Source organism: Triticum urartu, chromosome 4, assembly GCF_003073215.2.
Source record: "Triticum urartu cultivar G1812 chromosome 4, Tu2.1, whole genome shotgun sequence".
NCBI lineage: Eukaryota > Viridiplantae > Streptophyta > Magnoliopsida > Poales > Poaceae > Triticum > Triticum urartu.
Window position 1 is genome coordinate 552,645,760 of NC_053025.1, and position 19,819 is coordinate 552,665,578.

The window sequence follows — 19,819 nt, forward strand, 5'->3', positions numbered from 1 at the left end:
TCCGGTTTCCTTTTTGTTTTTGGAGGAAGCAAGAACATTTTTAGAAGTTCAGAGCATCTTTAAAATTTACCAATATTTTTTAAATAATTCTTGAAAATTTTAGTTTTTATGAATATTTTAAAAAACTAGGACATTTTTTAGAAAAAAAATGTCAGTAGCCCTTCAATGCAGTTTATTAGGGAAGAAGTGACTAGGTCCGGTTTCCTTTTTGTTTTTGGAGGAAGCAAGAACATTTTTAGAAGTTCAGAGCATCTTGAAAATTTACCAATATTTTTTAAATAATTCTTGAAATTTTTTACTTTTTATGATTTTTTTAAAAAAAAACTATGACATTTTTTAGAAAAAAATTGTCAGTAGCCGACTCTTCAATGCAGTTTATTAGGGAAGAAGTGACTAGGTCCGGTTTCCTTTTTGTTTTTGGAGGAAGCAAGAACATTTTTAGAAGTTCAGAGCATCTTTAAAATTTACCAATATTTTTTAAATAATTCTTGAAAATTTTAGTTTTTATGAATATTTTAAAAAACTAGGACATTTTTTAGAAAAAAAATGTCAGTAGCCCTTCAATGCAGTTTATTAGGGAAGAAGTGACTAGGTCCGGTTTCCTTTTTGTTTTTGGAGGAAGCAAGAACATTTTTAGAAGTTCAGAGCATCTTGAAAATTTACCAATATTTTTTAAATAATTCTTGAAATTTTTTACTTTTTATGATTTTTTTAAAAAAAAACTATGACATTTTTTAGAAAAAAATTGTCAGTAGCCGACTCTTCAATGCAGTTTATTAGGGAAGAAGTGACTAGGTCCGTTTTCCTTTTTGTTTTTGGAGGAAGCAAAAACATTTTGTGTTGTCAGTAGCCGACTCTTCAATGCAGTTTATTAGGGAAGAAGTGACTAGGTCCGGTTTCCTTTTTGTTTTTGGAGGAAGCAAAAACATTTTGTGTTGTCAGTAGCCGACTCTTCAATGCAGTTTATTAGGGAAGAAGTGACTAGGTCCGGTTTCCTTTTTGTTTTTGGAGGAAGCAAAAACATTTTGTGTTGTCAGTAGCCGACTCTTCAATGCAGTTTATTAGGGAAGAAGTGACTAGGTCCGGTTTCCTTTTTGTTTTTGGAGGAAGCAAAAACATTTTGTGTTGTCAGTAGCCGACTCTTCAATGCAGTTTATTAGGGAAGAAGTGACTAGGTCCGGTTTCCTTTTTGTTTTTGGAGGAAGCAAAAACATTTTGTGTTGTCAGTAGCCGACTCTTCAATGCAGTTTATTAGGGAAGAAGTGACTAGGTCCGGTTTCCTTTTTGTTTTTGAAGGAAGCAAAAACCATTTTGTGACCAGAGTGGGATTTGAACCCACGCCCTTTCGGACCAGAGCCTTAATCTGGCGCCTTAGACCAACTCGGCCATCTGATCGTATGTGCAAATTTTAACCTTGCTGCTAATAAGTCTTGAAGTTTACTAACCACAGTTTGCAAAAGAAGCTTCTTTTGGTCCTTGGCTCCTTGCAGGCCTTCTGTTATGTCTACTCTTACATAAACCAACTTGTAATGGCTTGGCTGATGTACCTGCTCTCCACCCCTTCCTGTGGGTGGTTAGGCAGTGGCTTACTCTGATTTGGTCATAAGCAATGTCTCAAACGTTGCTTACATTCGCCCTAGGCGCCTGCTGATGCTTTTGATGAGCTAAAGCCTATTTAGCTGGTCATAGCGCAGCTAGATATAATTTAGGCGGTTTGGGTCATGTCTGCCTTTTGCTGCTTTCCCTTTTATGTTTCAGTATTGGGTTATTTGTAAAAGACGATATTCTTTACCATTCTTTTTACTAGCCACATTACATATATACTCCCTCCGTTCCTAAATACTCCCTCCGTTCCTAAATATAAATCTTTGTAGAGATTCCACTATGAACCACATATGGATGTATATAGATGCATTTTAAGTATAGATTCACTCATTTTGCTCCGTATGTGGTCTATAGTGGAATCACTCCAAAGACTTATATTTAGGAACGGAGGGAGTATAAGACATTTTGGCAGTTCAAATGTTCTTGCATTTGGACATAGAGAGAGTATATATCAAGCAATCACAAATGTTTCAACCTTTTCTCCGGTCGCAATCATATATTTCAGAGTTGAATGCAACACAGACCACCCCATTTTTTTCTCCTTCAGATTTTTAAGCCAAAGACACAAGCATCTAGTCCAGAGGTCAGCACACCGAAGTTCTTCTAATAAATAAAATTATTTTTAGGAGAATAAATAAACTAAAAGCCATCCAGCCAGCCACCATCCGAGATTTTCGCCAGGAAATAACCAGGTTAGCAATGGCGATTCTTCACAGAAGTCCGCAAGCAGTGCACTATTTATTGCTTTATATGATACTGATCAGTTCCTTTGCTTGCTGGTCTACGCTACAGACTATATAGACCTTTTCATGTGCATCACTATCACCAAATTCCTGCAAATAAAGGTGGGAAACATGGTGAGAACTCAGAGCTTTCTTAATCAATCAGCAATAAAAAATTGCTTATCAAAAGAAGTAACATAACACTTAGCAAGCAAACATTAAACTAGGTGCTCGTGCAGTGCTTCGAAGATACAGATCAATAGTTTAGTACTGTCACCATATCTTGATGGGCTAAATTGCTTGCTAACATCTACTACCTCATTTTTGATCAATTTGAACTGCGAAAACATCTTGTATTTAGGAAAAGAGGTAGTAGTTTTTTGATATTCGGAAACAAAATGTGATACATTGAGAAATACCAGTTCACATTCAAATGCAAGAACATACAATCCAGATAGTGAAGTCCAGATTCGAGAGGAGATAGCAGATATTCCTTGTGCGAACATCACAAAAATTTAACTAAAATTTACTGATCAGATCATTCTGCTAAAGAAAACATGATACAGATAAAAAAAAAAGATATTTGACATACTTAGGAGGGTACAGTTGGTCCAAAATGTTATATAAGCGCAGAAACTGCAATAGTGTATCAAATATCTAAAAAGTAAATGTAGCGGTGATCGCACAACAATGATTATCTGGTAAGAAGCATTTCTAAAGGAATTTCTAGAATTGCACCGACAGTTCAGCCGGACACGGGAACACCGCCGAGATACCAGATATCTCATACATTCTGTCTTGCTAATTTAAAATTTCCTTTGCTTAGAAGTATATCAGTATATGTAACTTGGGGAAGCAACAAGAGACAACACCTACACGTCTAGAAGACTAGCAACCATGGAAGCTTAGACAATGACCTTTTCCCTTTCTTTTAGAAAAGACTGCAGAAAACTTGGACCTCTGAAATGTGGGCGGTTAAGCTCAATAACAGAGTGGTAATTTATAAATCAGTATGACCTGACTTGGTCTGGATCATATAGACACGGTTCACCCACTGGAATTACTACTTACAAATACGGAGCACAAGAGTTATGTATTATATCACACATCTAGAATTCACCGCAACTTGACATACGGAGAAATTTCATTCACCGCAAAATCTTGTACGGTATTGTGCAAAAAGAGGCCATGAGACAGAACAAATCGATGAGCCAAACAATAATTTATATCAAACTGAGTCGTTCATAGTGTCTACAAGGAGCATCTCTTATGTACATTGCAACCACAACATGATCAAAGAGTACATGGCTATAACTTATCATATCCATACCTTACACATTCTTCATCATCGATCCTTGGCTCTCAGTTGGGATGCCGGATGATCCTTTGCAGCACGACGGTCCTTGCTCGGCGGATGTCTCGGCTACACCGGTCAGCCTGCTCCCCGAGGTCCTCGACGCTCTTCATGAAGGTCTCCAGCTTCTTCTTGATCTCCTCCACCCCGAACTTGACCGCCTCCTCGTCCCGCTCCGCGAAGTCCACGCAGTCGATCATTGAGCCGATCTCCATCTCCACCCGGTTGATGAGCACCCTGATGTTGTCCAGATCCTTGATGGCGATGAACGTGCCGACCTGCATTGCGCTCACCACCTCCTTCTGCCCACGGACGGCGTCCTGGTACCCTTTGAGCAGCGAGTCGATCCACTTCCCCATGGACCCTATCGGAATCGCAGCCGCCGCGGCCAATGCCGCTGCGACGGGCGGCGCGGCGATGGCCGCGGCGACCACCGAGCAGATGAGCACCGCCGCGAAGGTGCTCGCGAATATGACGCTCGACACCCGGCGCCACGCCTTGATGGTCTTGATCTTCTTGTCCAGCCGGTGCTTGCGCTGCTGCAGCTTCTCCAGCATGGCCAGCTGCTGCCGGTACACGGCCTGGAAGGCCTCGAAGAACTCGTCGGTGAAGGGGTCCCCGGCCGCCTTGAACTGGCGCAGCTCGTGCAGCGTGCGCGCGTACCGGGCGGCGGGCGCGGCGGCGGCGGCGTCGTTGTCGTCCTCGTCGTCGAAGCGCTGGAGCGCGACGTGGAGGAGGAGCTGCGAGTCGCGGGCGCGCTTGAGGCACTTGTCGAGCGCGGTGCAGAAGTCGAGGGTGTGGAGGCTGCTCTCGAAGTAGTCCTCCACGAGGTCGAACAGCTCGGGGCTCTTCCAGATGTCCTTCTTGCAGTCGAGGATGACCTTGACCACCTCCTGGTTCATGTCCAGGAGGCAGCCGGTGACCTCGCGGAGGGAGTCGAGCGACATGGAGCGCACCTCGACCCCCACCGCCAGCGTGGAGATGGCGCGGCTGGTGCGGCGCTGCAGCGTGGAGTCGAAGGTGCGCACCTCTGGGTCGTGCCGGCACGCCGCCTCGTACGAGCTGAGCTCCTCCGCCGCGGCGGCGTGCGGCAGCCCCGACTCCGACGAGGTCGTCGGCCGGTGGGGCCTGCTGCCGCCGGCGCTGCTGCTGCTGGTGTTCCCCATTGCCGGAGGCGAAGACGGCCGGTGGCACCCGCAAATCAGACCCAGGATGGACGGACGGACTTTCACCGGATTTCGAGGAATCAGCAGCAGATCAGGAGCACGACGCGTCCCAGGACCGAATCGAGGAGCGCCTCAGCAAGCAGGACGGATCAGACCGGCGAGCATTGGCAGGAGCCCACAGAATCCTTGCAAGAAAATCCGGGAGCCGGAGAAGCGGATTCGAGCGGGGACGAGAGAGGGAGAAGCTGCGAGCTTTATCGGCGGGGCGGCGCGGCGCGTCGGAGCGAGCGGTCAAGAAAGCGAGGTCTCGGGGGAGATCGAAGATGAAGGGGAATGAATGCGGGGGGGGGGGGGGGTGGGGGGTGGTTTTGTGGAGTGTGGTTGTTGTCAGGTGTGGGGATGGCTTGTACGCATGACGAACGGACGGGGGACGGAGGTGGAGGTGGCGGTGGAGATGGATGGGCAGGCGGCAATGGCCGGCGGCGGAAGCAACCTGATGCTTCTCACTCCATCTCTAGGCGCGTGTGCGTGTGCGGCGGATGTGGTCTGAATCTGATCTGATGATGCAATCGCAGCAGCAGTAGGAGTGGAGTAAACACACGAGCAATTGCGCGTGCGTGTTGCTGCTGGCTGCTGCCCTGATTAGTTTCTGTCTCGGGGAAGCAAGCAACGAAGCAACGCACCACCACACCGCAGCAGCAGAAAGGGAAAAGGCCAAAGTGCCACATCGAGTAATTTGCAAACTGATTTCTTTTGCTTCACAGCATTGCCCACTTTCTGGCTGCATTATCTCGTGTGATTAATTCCATTTTTTTCTCTCGAATATACCTAATTCTAATTCCATTTTAGCATCCTTAAGCCCTGTTCGGAGAACCTCCACTCCACAACTCCACTTCCAGAGTTGCAGTTGAAAACTGCGGAGCAGCTATTTTCTGACTCCACAGCTCCTGCAATTTCGTGAACCTGGTGAAATTCCAAACAGGCCTTTACTGTATAATTTCTCTTGAAAAATTCAGCTGGCGGATGGGGTTGAAAGCCGTCGGCACTCTCTGTGAAACCAGCTAAACATGTGTGCACAATTGCACATCATATCCACTTGTCGACGAAATGCTTGCAGAATACCATACTCCATGCGTGCATCATCCGAACCGTGGCCGTTTCCGGTTTTTTTTTTGGTTTTCTTTCGTTGTGTGATACCCAAGCTTCAGTTGCTTTTCCATTTCGAAAAGAAGCAAAACTTCAGTTGCTTTTTCTTTTTATATGTCCATCGATCGATCCACCACCCATCCATGTGTTTTTTTGCTGTGTGTACCTTACACTTCTTACACGTACGTCGACGATGAGATCTTGATCAGAAATCATTAGCACAAAAAGGTGTGCTAGTAAATACTCCCTTCGTCCCAAAATATAAGAACGTTTTTAATATTATCATAGTGTCAAAAATGTTCTTATATTCTGAAACAGAAGGAGTAATTAACTTTAATATTGTGTTTACTACTGCATATGGTAAGTCCCTTGAAATTACTGAGATCCAGTGCAAAGATTGAGCAAGAGTGGCTTGGCAAATGTGAGCAGTGACAGCACAGCACGGCACGGCGGGAGAAGAAAAGCGGCCCGGCCGGACCAAATGGGACGGTCGTGGTCTGGTCTTTGCGGAGAAAATGACCCCTCTTTTCTTGGACAAGGCACGACTACATTTACATTTTCCAGTGCACAGCACAGACGTGTGGTCCCATGCCCATGATGGTCACATGATAGTTGACTCTGGTTGTTTTCAGGCCAGATCTGCTCCGTAAGAGCATCTTCAGCCGTTGAGCTCTTTAGAAGACATTTTTTTCGCCTTTTGAGGGGCTGCCGACGGAACTTTTGGCCTGAGGGTGAAAAAGCTACCAGTTGTGTTCACCCGAAGCCGTGCCCAGGCCGCGCCCGCCACAGGCCACAGCCGGCCCGACCTCGCCGCCGAGCTCGAGCAGAGCAGCATGAGCGCAAGCCGGCGGAGCAGAGGACGAAGGACCGGTGCAGCGCCAACGAGATGATGGTCGTGCTCTCATAGTGCAGCGGCGTGCTCCTGGACCCAATGGCCGTGCTCTCGTAGTGCCGCGACGTAGGACAACGTGGACTATAAATTGCAGAGCCCTCTGCCGCTCTCTCCATCGTCCTCTGCCGCCCTCTGCCGCTCTCTTCATCTCTCCATCCCCCTCTGCCGTCGACACGTCACCACCGCGCCACCATGCCGCCTCGCCGCCGGGGAGGTACGGGCTACCGCGGCGTCCGCGTGCGTCCGTCTGGCACCTACTCCGCCGAGATTCGGCCGGGCGGCGGCATGCGGCTCCGTCTCGGAACCTTCAACACCGCCCAGGAGGGCGCCCGCGCGTACGACGCTGCGGCGTGACGCCTCCTGCAGTCCCGTCAGGACATGAACTTCGCCGACGTGGCGACGCGGGAGCGGGCACAGGAGTTGGCGCCTTTCCCACGGTTTTTCACCGACGAGGATCGTCGCAAGTACCGGAGGTGGGAGCATCGTCTCAGGCTGGCCGAGATGGACGAGCAAGCCATGGCGCTGTGGAGCCGTCGCTTCCCGGAAGACACCAACGAGGAATAGTTCTTTGCCCAGAGGAGGGCGAAGAGGGCGAAGAGGAGGGAGGAGCGAGCCGACTATCGCGAGGACAAGCGAACGCGGAAGGCGGTCGCTAAATACAACGAAGCGCTAGGAGATGCGTCCTCCTGGAACTCCGGCGACGAGCGGTTCCTTGACGCCTACGCTCCGACGTAGGAGGAGGACATCACCGAGACAGAGTCCGAGTCGGACGAGTAGTAGTAGTAGGAGAACTATCTACGAAACCAATTTATATATCGAATCGTAGTAGGAAAAAACTGATGAAATATAGCGCGCCTGCTGGAACGGCGTGGGCGCGCTTTAATTTGCGGCGGCCGCTAGATTCAGCGCACCGCCGCGCGCAAAAGCTGACCAACCCGGCGCTGTATTCTGATTTTTAGCGCGCGGCACATTGCGCGGCTGTTGGAAATGCTCTTAACTATTACCGTGTGTGTCGACTCCGGCCGCTTAATTGCTACCGTGTGTGTCGACACGGCGCGCCATCTGAAGCTCTCACATCGCTGCTAAGCAAACTGAATCTATCCGCGCCGTGTCCTACAGCCAGCCAAGCACGTTGTAGGGCATCTCTACTTTTAATGCAGCAGTTGGTAGTCTCGCTTTCAGGTTTTTTGTCCCATCTTTCATGGTTTTTTGGTACCTCCTCCCACCTTCACTGATTTTTTTGTAGATTTTTTTCTTCCCCTCCTGCCACTTCATCGATTTATTTTCGCGTCATCCTCTCACACAACGAAAGAAATCTGAACAGATCAGAACTTTCCATACTGGCGCAAGTTATTTAGTAATGTAGAATCAATCACGAACAATCTCTAAAAATCAAATCTAAATTAATTAACCTTACTTTAAATCAATCAAACACATTAATTAGAAAACAAATATTTAATTTTCAGAAAAATCGCTCAATCACATTAACCTTATCCTAACTCATGGATGATAATCAATTTCCAAACAAAGGAAACAATACAATGAGGGAGCAGTAAATAAACTCCCTTTCTTATGACATGTATATGATATTCCCTCCCCTCTCCGTGGTCGAGCTTTCTTAATTCTCGAGGCCGATGCTTGGGCTGCATCACTGGGTCACGACGGTGCCGGAGGACGAGGACGGCGAGGCCGGGTGCCGTGGGCGGTGAAGGGGGCGAAGAAGGGCGGCTTCCCTGGCCGTGGCCGTGGCCGTGGCCCTGTGAGTTGGTGCGGTGGAAGCGGCACTTGAAGGACCCGGCGTGGGTAGCCGGCGCGCAGACGCACTTGGAAGCGGGCCCGTGGCCCGTGCCGGATGGCGCCGACGCCGACCCGGTCCACCTCCTCCGAGTATTCTTGGAGCTGTGACTGGTCGATTTACATGAAATTAATTCCCTCAGTTGTGGTGGCAAATATAATACACATAATTCATATTATTATGCACTGGCGTGTGTGTAAAATAGATGGATTATGGTCCCGTACCTAATAAGATGGATATGTGTGTGTTAGAGAGAGAGAGGGAGAGGGGAGAGAGAGTGAGGAAGAGGGAGAGAGAGTGTGTGTGAGGATTTGATGGTAAAAAAGGTCGCCAATGTCACTTGATATGTATGAGAATATTAATATTGAACTCTTAAAATTAATGTGGCCCCGTTGCAACGCACGGGCGTTCTTCTAATGTACAATATTTGATAAGATAGTTTTATCTTAAGTCTTGCATGTAATTTAGAAATGAGCAAAATAAATGTCTACAATGAGTCATATCTTAGCTTTATCTTCAATAATTCCTAAAAATATAGCGAGACATATTGTGTTAAGAGATCATCTTTTACCTTTTTTTATCTGTTCTCTCTCCTTCACTTCATCATTTGTTCTATGTGACACTTCTAAAATAGCATCATTGTACATGCCCGTACGTACGTGTTGAGTGGTGGCATGCCGACCGACCGATCTATCTCATCTCTCTGCACGTCTATCCAGCTGGAGCTGGAGGGGGGTTGTGTCCCAACTTTCGGTTCCATGGATCAGACACGCTCGCTTAACCGTTTTCCGTTGCTTGCCTTGCCTTGCCACCGCATCCTTTCCCCGGCTCAAGTCGGATCACGGCAGATCGCTTCGCCGGCACAGGACCGGTCGCCTTCCTGCGTCGTGCGTGTGTGCGCGTGGCCGCACGTCCTCCCAAGGGGCAACGGAGCAAGCAAAGCGTCCTCTTACGAGCATTGTTAGGCTAGTTATAGCGAGAGTAACTTAGCGAGTAACATAACGCATTTCAATTTTTTTTACTTATATGACAAGTATTTAATGAAAAATAGTAACATAATATGTTACTGTAACATAGCGCTTCTCAATACAAGATGAGTCTACAAACTAATAAATGAAGCCGTCTATGACACTACAAATATATTACTTTATACTATAAAGGTAGTAACTTAGACTAATGTCATATGCATGACACTAGTCTAAGTTATTCCCTAGTATGAGCAGCCTTATATTGCCCGGAAAGAATGAACTAATCAGCATGAGCTTGATCGATTAAGCATGCGTGCGCGCCGTGTGCCGTTTCGGAAAACAAATTACTAGTCAACGTTGTGGCAGGTGGTGCGTGGAACGAGATCCTCTAACATCACGAAGGGATGTCAAGGAAGCTACGGTATCCTGACATCCTTTCTTCAAATTCATATGATTTAGGCTAAAATGATTTGAATTAATTTGTAAATTACAAAAAATACATGCAAACAAAATTATGATGCAATAAAATCAATTTCAAATTTACTTTATATGAACAATAACTTTCTACAGTACATATTGCTGCAATAGTTGTGACGTCCCTTCTCTATTTTGCACTGGATTTGTACTATAGCTTCGTAACATCCTTTCATGATGTTAGAGGATCCGTTCCCGTGGTGCGTGGTGGACGATGGTAACGGCTGTACCAATCAGGCAATCATGAACACGCGTTTTTTTATAGATTGATGATAACAAAGGAAAACCCAGCAATCGTGCGTGTGATTATGGACCTATGTTGCCGTTGCTCCTGCGATTATGTCTCAGAAATTGTTCTCCTTTTCTCATCGTTACAACTTCGAGAACCTGAATCCAATTCATGGAATGGTAGCGTTATGTTACGGGAACAAATGGCATAGTACGTACCCAGTCCCTAGGCACGCGCGTGATTGCAGAGCAGACAGGCTTGGACTTGGAAGCAACGGAATACTCGCGCATACACAAGCGCTCATATACATATGCATACACTCACCTTTATGAACGCATACACGCACACCCTATCCCTATAAGCACCTTCGAAAGACTGAGCCGACATATTATCTTGAGATTTACGAAGTCACCGTAGGCGCCTCGTCGTCGACGGAAACGTCTCCTCCCACTGAATGCGCATCGCCGGAAATCCTGAAATAAATTCAGAAATAAATGCGAGTACCAGAATTTAAACTCTGATGGGCTGACAGTCCCTCTAACCATCCAACCATAGGTTGGTTTGCGAAGCAACGGAATCTATCCGCGCCGCGGCGCACAGCCAGCCGAACACGAAGTACGTACGTGTTGAGCGATGGCATGCCGACCGATCGATCCATCTATCTCTCTCTCTGCACGCCTATCCAGCTGGAGCTGAGGAGGTTGTCTGCCAACTTTCGGTCCGGGCGTGCTCGTCTCGTTCCATGGATCATCAGACCGTTTTCAGTTGCTTGCCTTGCCTTGCCACCGCATCCTTTCCCCGACTCGGATCGGATCACGGGAGATGGCTTCTTCGCCGGCACAGGATCGGTCGCCTTCTTCGCTCCTGTCGTCTATGTGTGTTGTGTGGCCGCACGTCTTCCCAAGGAGCAACGGAGCAAGCAAAGCGTTGTTGTTTGTTGCGCGGAAACAAGGAGCCGATGAGCATGAAAATGAATTAGTGCACGTTTGTGTTTGCCAACGAGCCGACGTGCGTGCGTGCATGCATGCATGTTTGACGCTTTGGTTGACACAGGTCAGGTGGTGCGTGGATGATTGTAACGGCCTGTACGTACCCATCCATCAAAGCAATCATGAACGCGCGTTTTTCTTTCTTGGTTTATACAGTACGTAATAAGCAGAGCGGGGTTAGGTTATGGAAGGATATTGCCATTGCTCGTGTGATTATGGCTCATAAACTGTTCCCTTTCTCTCATCGTTGCAACTTCGAGAATGTGGGTCCAATTCATGGAGTGGTACTAGTAGTGTTATGCTAGGCAGGCTGTTTAGCAGCGATGAAGGAGCCATGCATGTCTCGACGAGATTACGGGAATAGATGCATGCCATCCGAAGCAAAGTACGTACGTTCACGATCGTAGCTTCATCTCTATATGAACAGCAGTTTATTGCACTGACACTGCCATGTCAAGTTTCTCTGTCCTCTACTCAGAGCTCTCCTATTCGCTCCTTTCGACGCTGAAGCTCTTCCCCTTGATCTCCTTGCCCACGTCCTATTACACTAAAGTTGTTTCCGGCGTCGCTCATCTCGGCCTACTCTCTGTCGTCCTTCTGCTGCACTGACGCCGCAATGGCGCGCACACTGCTTTCTTGTGTCCTCTGCCTTCGTGCACACTGCAGTTCGCTGCACCGCCGACGGGGTCGATCATCTTGGCCTCCTCTCTCTCGCCCTACTACACTGGAGTCGTTCCCGGCGTTGATCATCTCGGCCTCCTCTCTCGTCCACTGCACTGACGATACCATGTCGCGAGCACTGCATTCTCCTTCTTCGTTCACTGTCTTTGCGTGAGCACCGCAACTAGTTCGCCGACGGGGTCGCTCGTCCGCCGCGACCACTATCCACCGCAGTCGCCATGGTCCGACGCACACTGCATTTTTTCTCCCCCTTCTTCTGCTAGCTCTTAACCCTATGTGCTAAGTGCAAGTGCTAGCTCTTAATCATACCTCATGCGGGCAACCAAACATCGTGTAGTTACATGTGCCGAGACAATGCAGGTAACCAAATAACATGCCAAAGTTAATCCCCTAATGCAGGAAGTTCATATGCAGTCAACCAAACAATTCGCAGATGTCGCATATGAGGCTGTTTTTTCAAAGGCAGGCTGGATTAAGATGTGTATGCAATTACGAGCACTCTTCAAGACTGCAACCAAACACGCCCTATAGGCACGCGCGTGATTGCAGAGCAGATAAGGCTTGGACTCGATCGGCCGGTGACGACCTTTGCCGTTCGCCGACAAGCGATTGGATCCAAATCGGTCACGCATTGAGGGAGGAGTGCGGACTGCAGAGTGCTATCGTGCGGGAGAGGGACAGCACGTACCCAAACTGACGACACATTCTCCTCGTGCCGAAATTCAGTTAATCAAACAAGGTGAAATAAACAAGCCAGTTCCAGAAACTGAAAAAGATCAGCACTGTACCACGAGGATATAGGCTTTGGACCTGGATCAGTGGATCGTATTACAGGTTTCTTGCTGTAACTTGTGGGTTTCGCTGAAATGATGATAATCATACTTTCAGCTAGTGCGATGTTTTTTATTAGAAACCAGCAACTGCACTGCTTATATTCATTAAAATTAAAAAGAGATAGAGTTTGAAACATACTCCCTCCGTAAACTAATATAAAAGCGTTTAGAATATTAAAATAATGTTTTAAACGCTTTTTATATTAGTTTATAAAGAGAGTACTATTTGTTATTGCGTCTAGAACGGTTTATTGATCCGTCCCTACAAAAGTAATACTATACATATGAGTAATTCTTTTATGAGGGTCACCCACGGGATGGATTGATGGCATATGATTGGTTAGGAGATAGGGCCCACCAACGAAATTCAAATGGGGAGGGAGGGGGGGGGGGTGGATAGCTTTCTGCCCCGTAAGGCCGTAAGGGGATTTTTGATGCCTTGATCGAGCTAGTAGATTAGTCCTCGTAGGGGCAACGTTTGGATGGACAACGGCGCTTCTTCTTAGAATCAGTTTTTCGGACTCCAATTCTCATCAAGTTCGTTCGTTGGGACACATTAGACGAAGCTTCGGCGTAGATTTCCGCCAGCTCCTTGCGGTGACAAGGTTAGGATTTCTCACCGTGTGTACGCAGTGACGGTATTTGGTGTTAGGTTTTTCGGACTGATTCAAAGATTTAACGGCGACGACTGCGACTTCAGGGCGCTGGTCTTTAGGGGCACGTGTACGAAGATTTCCCAGCTGTCGTCGACAAGGTCAGGCCGACTCCGGTATGGGAGCGGCGATAGCGCGTAGATGGCTCGTTCTGGCGGCGGCAATGGTCGTTCGGTGGTCCATAGACCTCGATGTAATTTTTATTATGTTTGAGGTGTTTTATACTTTCAGTGAATCTTTATAATAAATCTGATTCTTCTCGCAAAAAGAAAGGCCGTAGCAATCACGTAGATCTAGATTTTTTTATAGAGGTGGCAAATAACTTGCATGGACTAAGAAAGAATTGTTACAAGAGTGGCTAGGGCTCAAACGTTGTAAAGTCGTTACTCTCCCGGCATCAAGTTACTCAAACGTTTCGCCCCGGCAAGGACCCAAAATTTTGTCTCATTTTTCAATACGTTCTTTTTTTGGAGGGGCACTCTTCAATACGTTGAAAGTGATTTGTGGAGGAGTAGGTTTCTTCTGGAAAATCCTCACATTTCCCTCGCTTCAAATTGACCAATTGGTGAGCATCAAGAGTTGCAGAACCTACCCAAATCTTTGATGTTACCAAGGCCATCTCAACCGAAGAGGTCTTTCATCAAACTTATCAAAGATGCCGAAAATCGAAGCCTCTAAGATGGGTTGGTCGGCAAACGGGAAAAATTTATTCGCCCCGGCGTTAACTTAAGCCGTTTTTTTTTGAAAATGAAGGAGGACCCCCGGTCTCTGCATCTGCATGATGCATGCAGCTACTTTATTAATTATTCATACAAGACTTTACAAATTCATACAACAGTAAGACTAAAGTCATCGTCTAGACAACACCTGTCGCTACTCCTATCCAGTTGATGAAGGGATGCTGATAGTCTGTGCCTAATACCAAACAAACCCCGCAGCCAAACCTACATATTTAAGACCTGAGATCCCAACCCGGACGCCTGTCGGGTATGGGGCACCTACCAGTCCGGCGCACTCCTCAACCAGGACGCTTGCCGAGTATGAGGCCGCCGCAACCACTTGCCACCAAACCATCTTCAGAGCTGTACTGTTGCATTACCGCAGCCAAACCTAAACATCTAAGACCTGAGGTCCCAACCCGGACGCCTGCCGGATCTGGGGCACCTACCAGTCTGGCGCACTCCTCAACCAGGACGCCTGCCGGGTATGAGGCTGCCGCAGCCACTTGCCACCAAACCATCTTCAGAGCTATACTGTTGCATTTACTGTGCCAGGTCTCTCTGCCATCGACGCCACCATGATGCCACACAACGTTGTCCTCCTGCGCGAGTCCATCATCGCACATCGGACACCGAATCTGCACTGCGCCACGCCGTCGAGATCCGTCGCCATCAATGTGTAGGATGAAGCACCGCTTCACCAAAGATGCAGTCCACTGGTCCCTCGAGCCCGTGCACACCTCCAAGAACGACACCCCCAAAGGGGAAACAACACAAGAGCGCCGCCGTCATCCGATCTACTGATTTAGGGATTTTCCCGGAGGTAGCAGATATCTGTCTTGAACTTCTCCTTGACGATGCCTCCAAGAAGGAAACACCGCCTCACAGCGCCGTCACCGCCGGCCTTGGCCAGGTTTTCACCCGGATCTGAACAGAGGACCTCCATCAAGCAACTTGTACACGAACTGCCACCATCGCTACCGGGGACTGGACGAAGAATCCAGGTGACCGGCCATGGCACCACCATGGTGCCTAGCCGGCGTCGCCAGGCCCACCATGCCCACATGTAGACGTCACTAGATCCACCGGCCCGCCGAAGCCCATATGGGTACGGCAAGATCCATGATCTGGGCCGCCGCCACAGGGGCTCCTCTGCCGCGGTATAGCGCCTGCGCTGACGCCGCTGTCACACTCGCCGCCGGGAACTTAAGCCGGAATGAAATAGCATAAAACTATCACGCAAATGCATGCCATCCAAAGCAATTTTGTAAGTACCGATTATCTTAGCACGCGCGTGATCGCATACTAGATAGGCTTGGACTCCATTGGTGACCAGCCTGCCGTCCGCTGACAAGCAATTGCATCCGAATCAGCCACACATTGACATTTCTTCCGCCGAGGGAGGAGTGCAGACTGCAGAGAGCCTATCGTCATATCGTGCACGAGAGGGACAGCACGTACGCAAACATCAAAGTCTCTAGTACTATGAAATAACAAGCCAGTTCTTAGAGCATCTCCAGCGGCCGCACAAAAATTTGGCGTCCAATAAAAGTTATAGCACGCCACTTTAACACTTTTAGTGTGCCAGGATCAATATCGCTTTTGCAGACGCCCAAAAACGCATGCACAAAAAGCACACAGTGTAAATTGTGAAGCGCGTGCAATCCGGAGCCCAAAATATGCTGCACGCGATAGCGTTTTTCAGCGCGCGCCCAAAAATTTTTAGCGCTACAACATCTGCTGGAGCTGTGCGGCGCCCAAAAAACAAAATTTTAGTGCGCGAAGCTTTTTTTGCTCCTGTTGGAGATGCTCTTAAAAACTGAAAATGATTAATTAGCAGTGTTCCACAAAAGGATCATAGAGATTTTGTTGGAATTTTGCTAGTAGGCCTTTGGCCCAAAGCCCAACTAAAATTCTGAAATTCTCTTGGCCCATTCATGCACACATGTGAGTGGAGTGAGTGAGGCTAAAGTTTAGTCCCATCCCGGAAATTGAGAGAGAGTTGCACCTCTTTATAAGGTGAGCTCTTCTACTATTTGTATGAGCATGAGAAGAGGAGACTTACACGCGCGCTCCTCCTCCTCCTCGCCTCGCCACGCCACGCCACGTCCCGCCGCGCCGCGCCGCGGGTTGCGGGACTGAGTCGAGCCGAGGACAGAGCTATGCACGTTGTTAACGGACGCGTTAATTACTGAACCGTTTCCGATTCTTTTGGATCGTGACGACTCGGACGTGGGGTTTACTCCTACGACCTACCCAACCCGCACTATATAGTCAGGCAGACGTCTACCCTAGCCACCGTTGCTTCGTATGGTTTCTCACCACCGTTCCAGATCATTGCGCCGCCAAGCAAGTCTTCTCCATCCCTCCTTTCGGCGTGCACCGGGAGAAAGGACAGCAAGCCTCCGGAACCCCGCCTCTCGTGATCCCGTACGGGAGAGGGGCGATCAGGTTTTTGGGGAGCGCACTCACGCGACTGCTGGCAATGACGACTTCGTGAACGATGACTTCTTCCCCGACCTCGGCAACCTCATCCTCGACGACATGGGCGACAATGTCAACGCCGACGGTGCTGCACCCGCTGCACCATATGTTATTCTATCCTTCTTATTCGAGATCGTGGTAGAATTCATGTTTCTAGTATGTGCCCTAAATGTGATCTGTTCATCTACTATGCTAGTTCGCATGATTAGTTTAATATCGGCTATTGCTGTCATGATCTATCTCCTATTTATCCGGATTAAATCTCGTAGCAATTTGCTCATTTTTCCAACAATCCAAAAACCTGATTATAGGCAATTTACTCCGAGTGGTTTTGCTGCGCATCTGAAGCCGCCTGCCTTTAAGGGGGCGCAATATAAGAGGTGGCGCACGAGAGCAGTCTACTGGTTTCAGACCATGGGCTGCTATGACGCCACCAAGGGCAAGCCTGAGGGCGATCTTAATCCAGCACAGCTGGAAGCTTTCGAGAAGATCGATACCCTCTTTAAAGGCGCTCTTCTGAGTGTTCTTGATGACCCCATTGTGGATTCATATATGTCGTTTGACAATGGCAAGGACATGTGGGCTACGATCGAGGCCAAGTTTGGTGCCTCGGACGCCGACAGCGAGTTGTACGTCATGGAGCAATTCTATGACTACAAGATGACTGATGAGCGCTCTATTGTACAGCAGGCTCATGAGATACAGTCGCTCGCAAAAGAACTTGAGTACTTCAAGTGTGTGTTGCCAGACAAATTTGTTGCCGGAGGCATCATTGCCAAACTTCCACCTTCGTGGAACAATTTTGCTACTTCCCTGAAACACAAGAGACAGGAGTTTTCCGTTGCGGATCTCATTGGTACTCTTGATGTTGAACAGAAGGCGAGAGCAAAGGACACACGTGCTCGAGTTGCTGAGGGAGCTTCTAGTGCCCACATGGTACAGAAGAAGAACTCCCAGCCCAACAAGTTCAAAAACAATAAGAACAAAACTCAGGGCAAAGGCAAGTTTGATACAAAGAACAAGCCATCACATTCTACCAACTTCAAGAAGAATTCTCATAAGAAGGGGAAGGGACTTTGCCATGTGTGCGGTGATCCTAATCACTGGGTTCCGAAGTGTCCTAACCGCTTTGAGAAGCGCGAACATGAGAAGAGCGGCAAGTCCGCTAATGTTGTCATCGGTGATATTGATATGAAGGAACCAGGGTATGGTATTTTACCTACCATCCTTTCAGTATTTCAATCCCCTGATTGGTTAATTGACACCGGTGCCAATGTACATGTTTGTGCTGACGCCTCCATGTTTTCTTCTTACCAGGCAACTGGGAATTCTCCCGTGCTGATGGGGAACGGGTCACATGCCATCGTTCGAGGTATTGGTACGGTCGATCTGAAGTTTACTTCGGGGAAGACCGTGCGTCTGAAGAACGTTCATCATGTGCCGTCCATCAATAAAAATCTCGTTAGCGGTTCACGTTTATGTCGAGATGGTTTTAAGTTGGTTTTCGAATCCAATAAAGTTGTAATTTCTAAGTATGGACAATTTGTTGGAAAAGGCTATGAGAGCGGAGGCTTGTTCAACCTGTCTTTGTCAGATATTTGCACTAAAGTTATTAATAATGTTTGCCACAACAATGAGTCTGATATTTGGCATTCACGACTTTGTCACATTAACTTTGGTTGCATGACGCAGCTAGCCAATATGAATTTAATTCCAAAAATCTCTACTGTCAAAGGCTCTAAGTGCCAAGTATGTGTGCAAGCTAAGCAACCTCGCAAGTCCCATAAGACTGCAGAGGCAAGAGACTTGGCGTCACTAGAGCTCATACATTCTGATCTCTGTGAGATGAATGGCGTGTTGACAAAATGTGGAAAGAGATACTTCATGATGTTGATTGATGACTCCACTAGATATTGTTATGTGTATCTTCTGAAATCAAAAGATGAGGTTTTAACTTTCTTCAAAAACTATAAAGCTGAGGCAGAGAACCAACTTGATCGAAAAATTAAACGGTTTAGGTCCGATCATGGTGGAGAGTATTTTTCCAATGAATTTGATCTGTTTTGTGCGGAACATGGTATAATCCATGAGAGGACACCTCCCTACTCACCCCAGTTAAATGGGGTAGCCGAAAGAAAGAACCGAACTCTAACTGATATGGTTAACACCATGTTAGACACTTCGGGTCTATTCAAGGAATGGTGAGGGGAGGCGCTAATGACTGCGTGTCATGTCCTAAACCGAGTTCCCACAGAGCATAAGACCATGACTCCATTTGAGGAATGGGAAAGGAAAAGGTTGAAACTCTCTTACCTACGTACTTGGGGTTGTTTGGCGAAAGTCAATATACCAATTCCCAAGAAGCGCAAGCTTGGACCAAAAACCGTGGATTGTGTTCTTCTGGGCTATGCTTTTCATAGCATCGGCTATAGATTTTTGATAATAAAATCTGAGGTATCCGACATGCATGTTGGTACGATTATGGAGTCGAATGATGCAACTTTCTTTGAGGACATATTTCCTATGAAGGATATGTCAAGTTCATCAAATCAGGAGATACCTACTCCATCTAGTGAGGAATTCATTGTAATTCCCGAACCTACCATTGTGATGGAACACGTTGAGAATTCTGTTGAGGGTGACAATGGAACTCCTGTGAGGAGTAAGAGACAGAGGACTGCAAAGTCCTTTGGTGATGATTTCATTGTGTACCTCGTGGATGACACACCCATGACTATTTCAGAAGCCTATGCATCTCCTGATATTGACTACTGGAAGGAAGCTGTACGGTACCTGGGAGATCACTGACCGTCCTTATGGGTGCAAACCTGTAGGATATAAGTGGGTGTTCAAGAAGAAGCTTAGACCTGATGGTACGATTGAAAAGTACAAGGCACGGCTTGTGGCCAAGGGTTATACCCAGAAAGAGGGTGAAGAATTATTTGATACTTACTCACCCGTGGCTAGACCGACCACAATTCGGGTGCTACTATCACTGGCTGCCTCACATGGTCTTCTCGTTCATCAAATGGACGTTAAGACAGCTTTCCTCAATGGAGAGTTGAAGGAGGAAATTTACATGGATCAGCCAGATGGTTTTGTATTACCT

At 47.5% G+C, this 19,819-nt stretch overlaps 1 protein-coding gene and 1 non-coding gene across 2 annotated transcripts; both read right to left on the bottom strand.

Moving 5' to 3' along the window:
- Positions 1-1,314: 1,314 nt before the first annotated feature.
- Positions 1,315-1,395, bottom strand: TRNAL-AAG. The gene has a single exon. It is a non-coding gene; the product is annotated as a tRNA-Leu (tRNA).
- A 633-nt stretch (positions 1,396-2,028) lies between these two features.
- On the bottom strand, positions 2,029-5,484 carry LOC125552624 (UPF0496 protein 1). Its single transcript, XM_048716236.1, has 2 exons — positions 3,658-5,484; positions 2,029-2,438 (listed from the first exon to the last, which is right to left on the bottom strand). The coding sequence occupies exon 1, from the start codon at positions 4,845-4,847 to the stop codon at positions 3,690-3,692; it is 1,158 nt and encodes a 385-aa protein (XP_048572193.1). The 5' UTR covers positions 4,848-5,484; the 3' UTR covers positions 2,029-2,438; positions 3,658-3,689.
- Between the last annotated feature and the right edge of the window lie 14,335 nt (positions 5,485-19,819).

Bases quoted from the DNA above. Each gene is read 5' to 3' on its own strand.
- LOC125552624 (XM_048716236.1), bottom strand. From the start codon at position 4,847: ATGGGGAACACCAGCAGCAGCAGCGCCGGCGGCAGCAGGCCCCACCGG.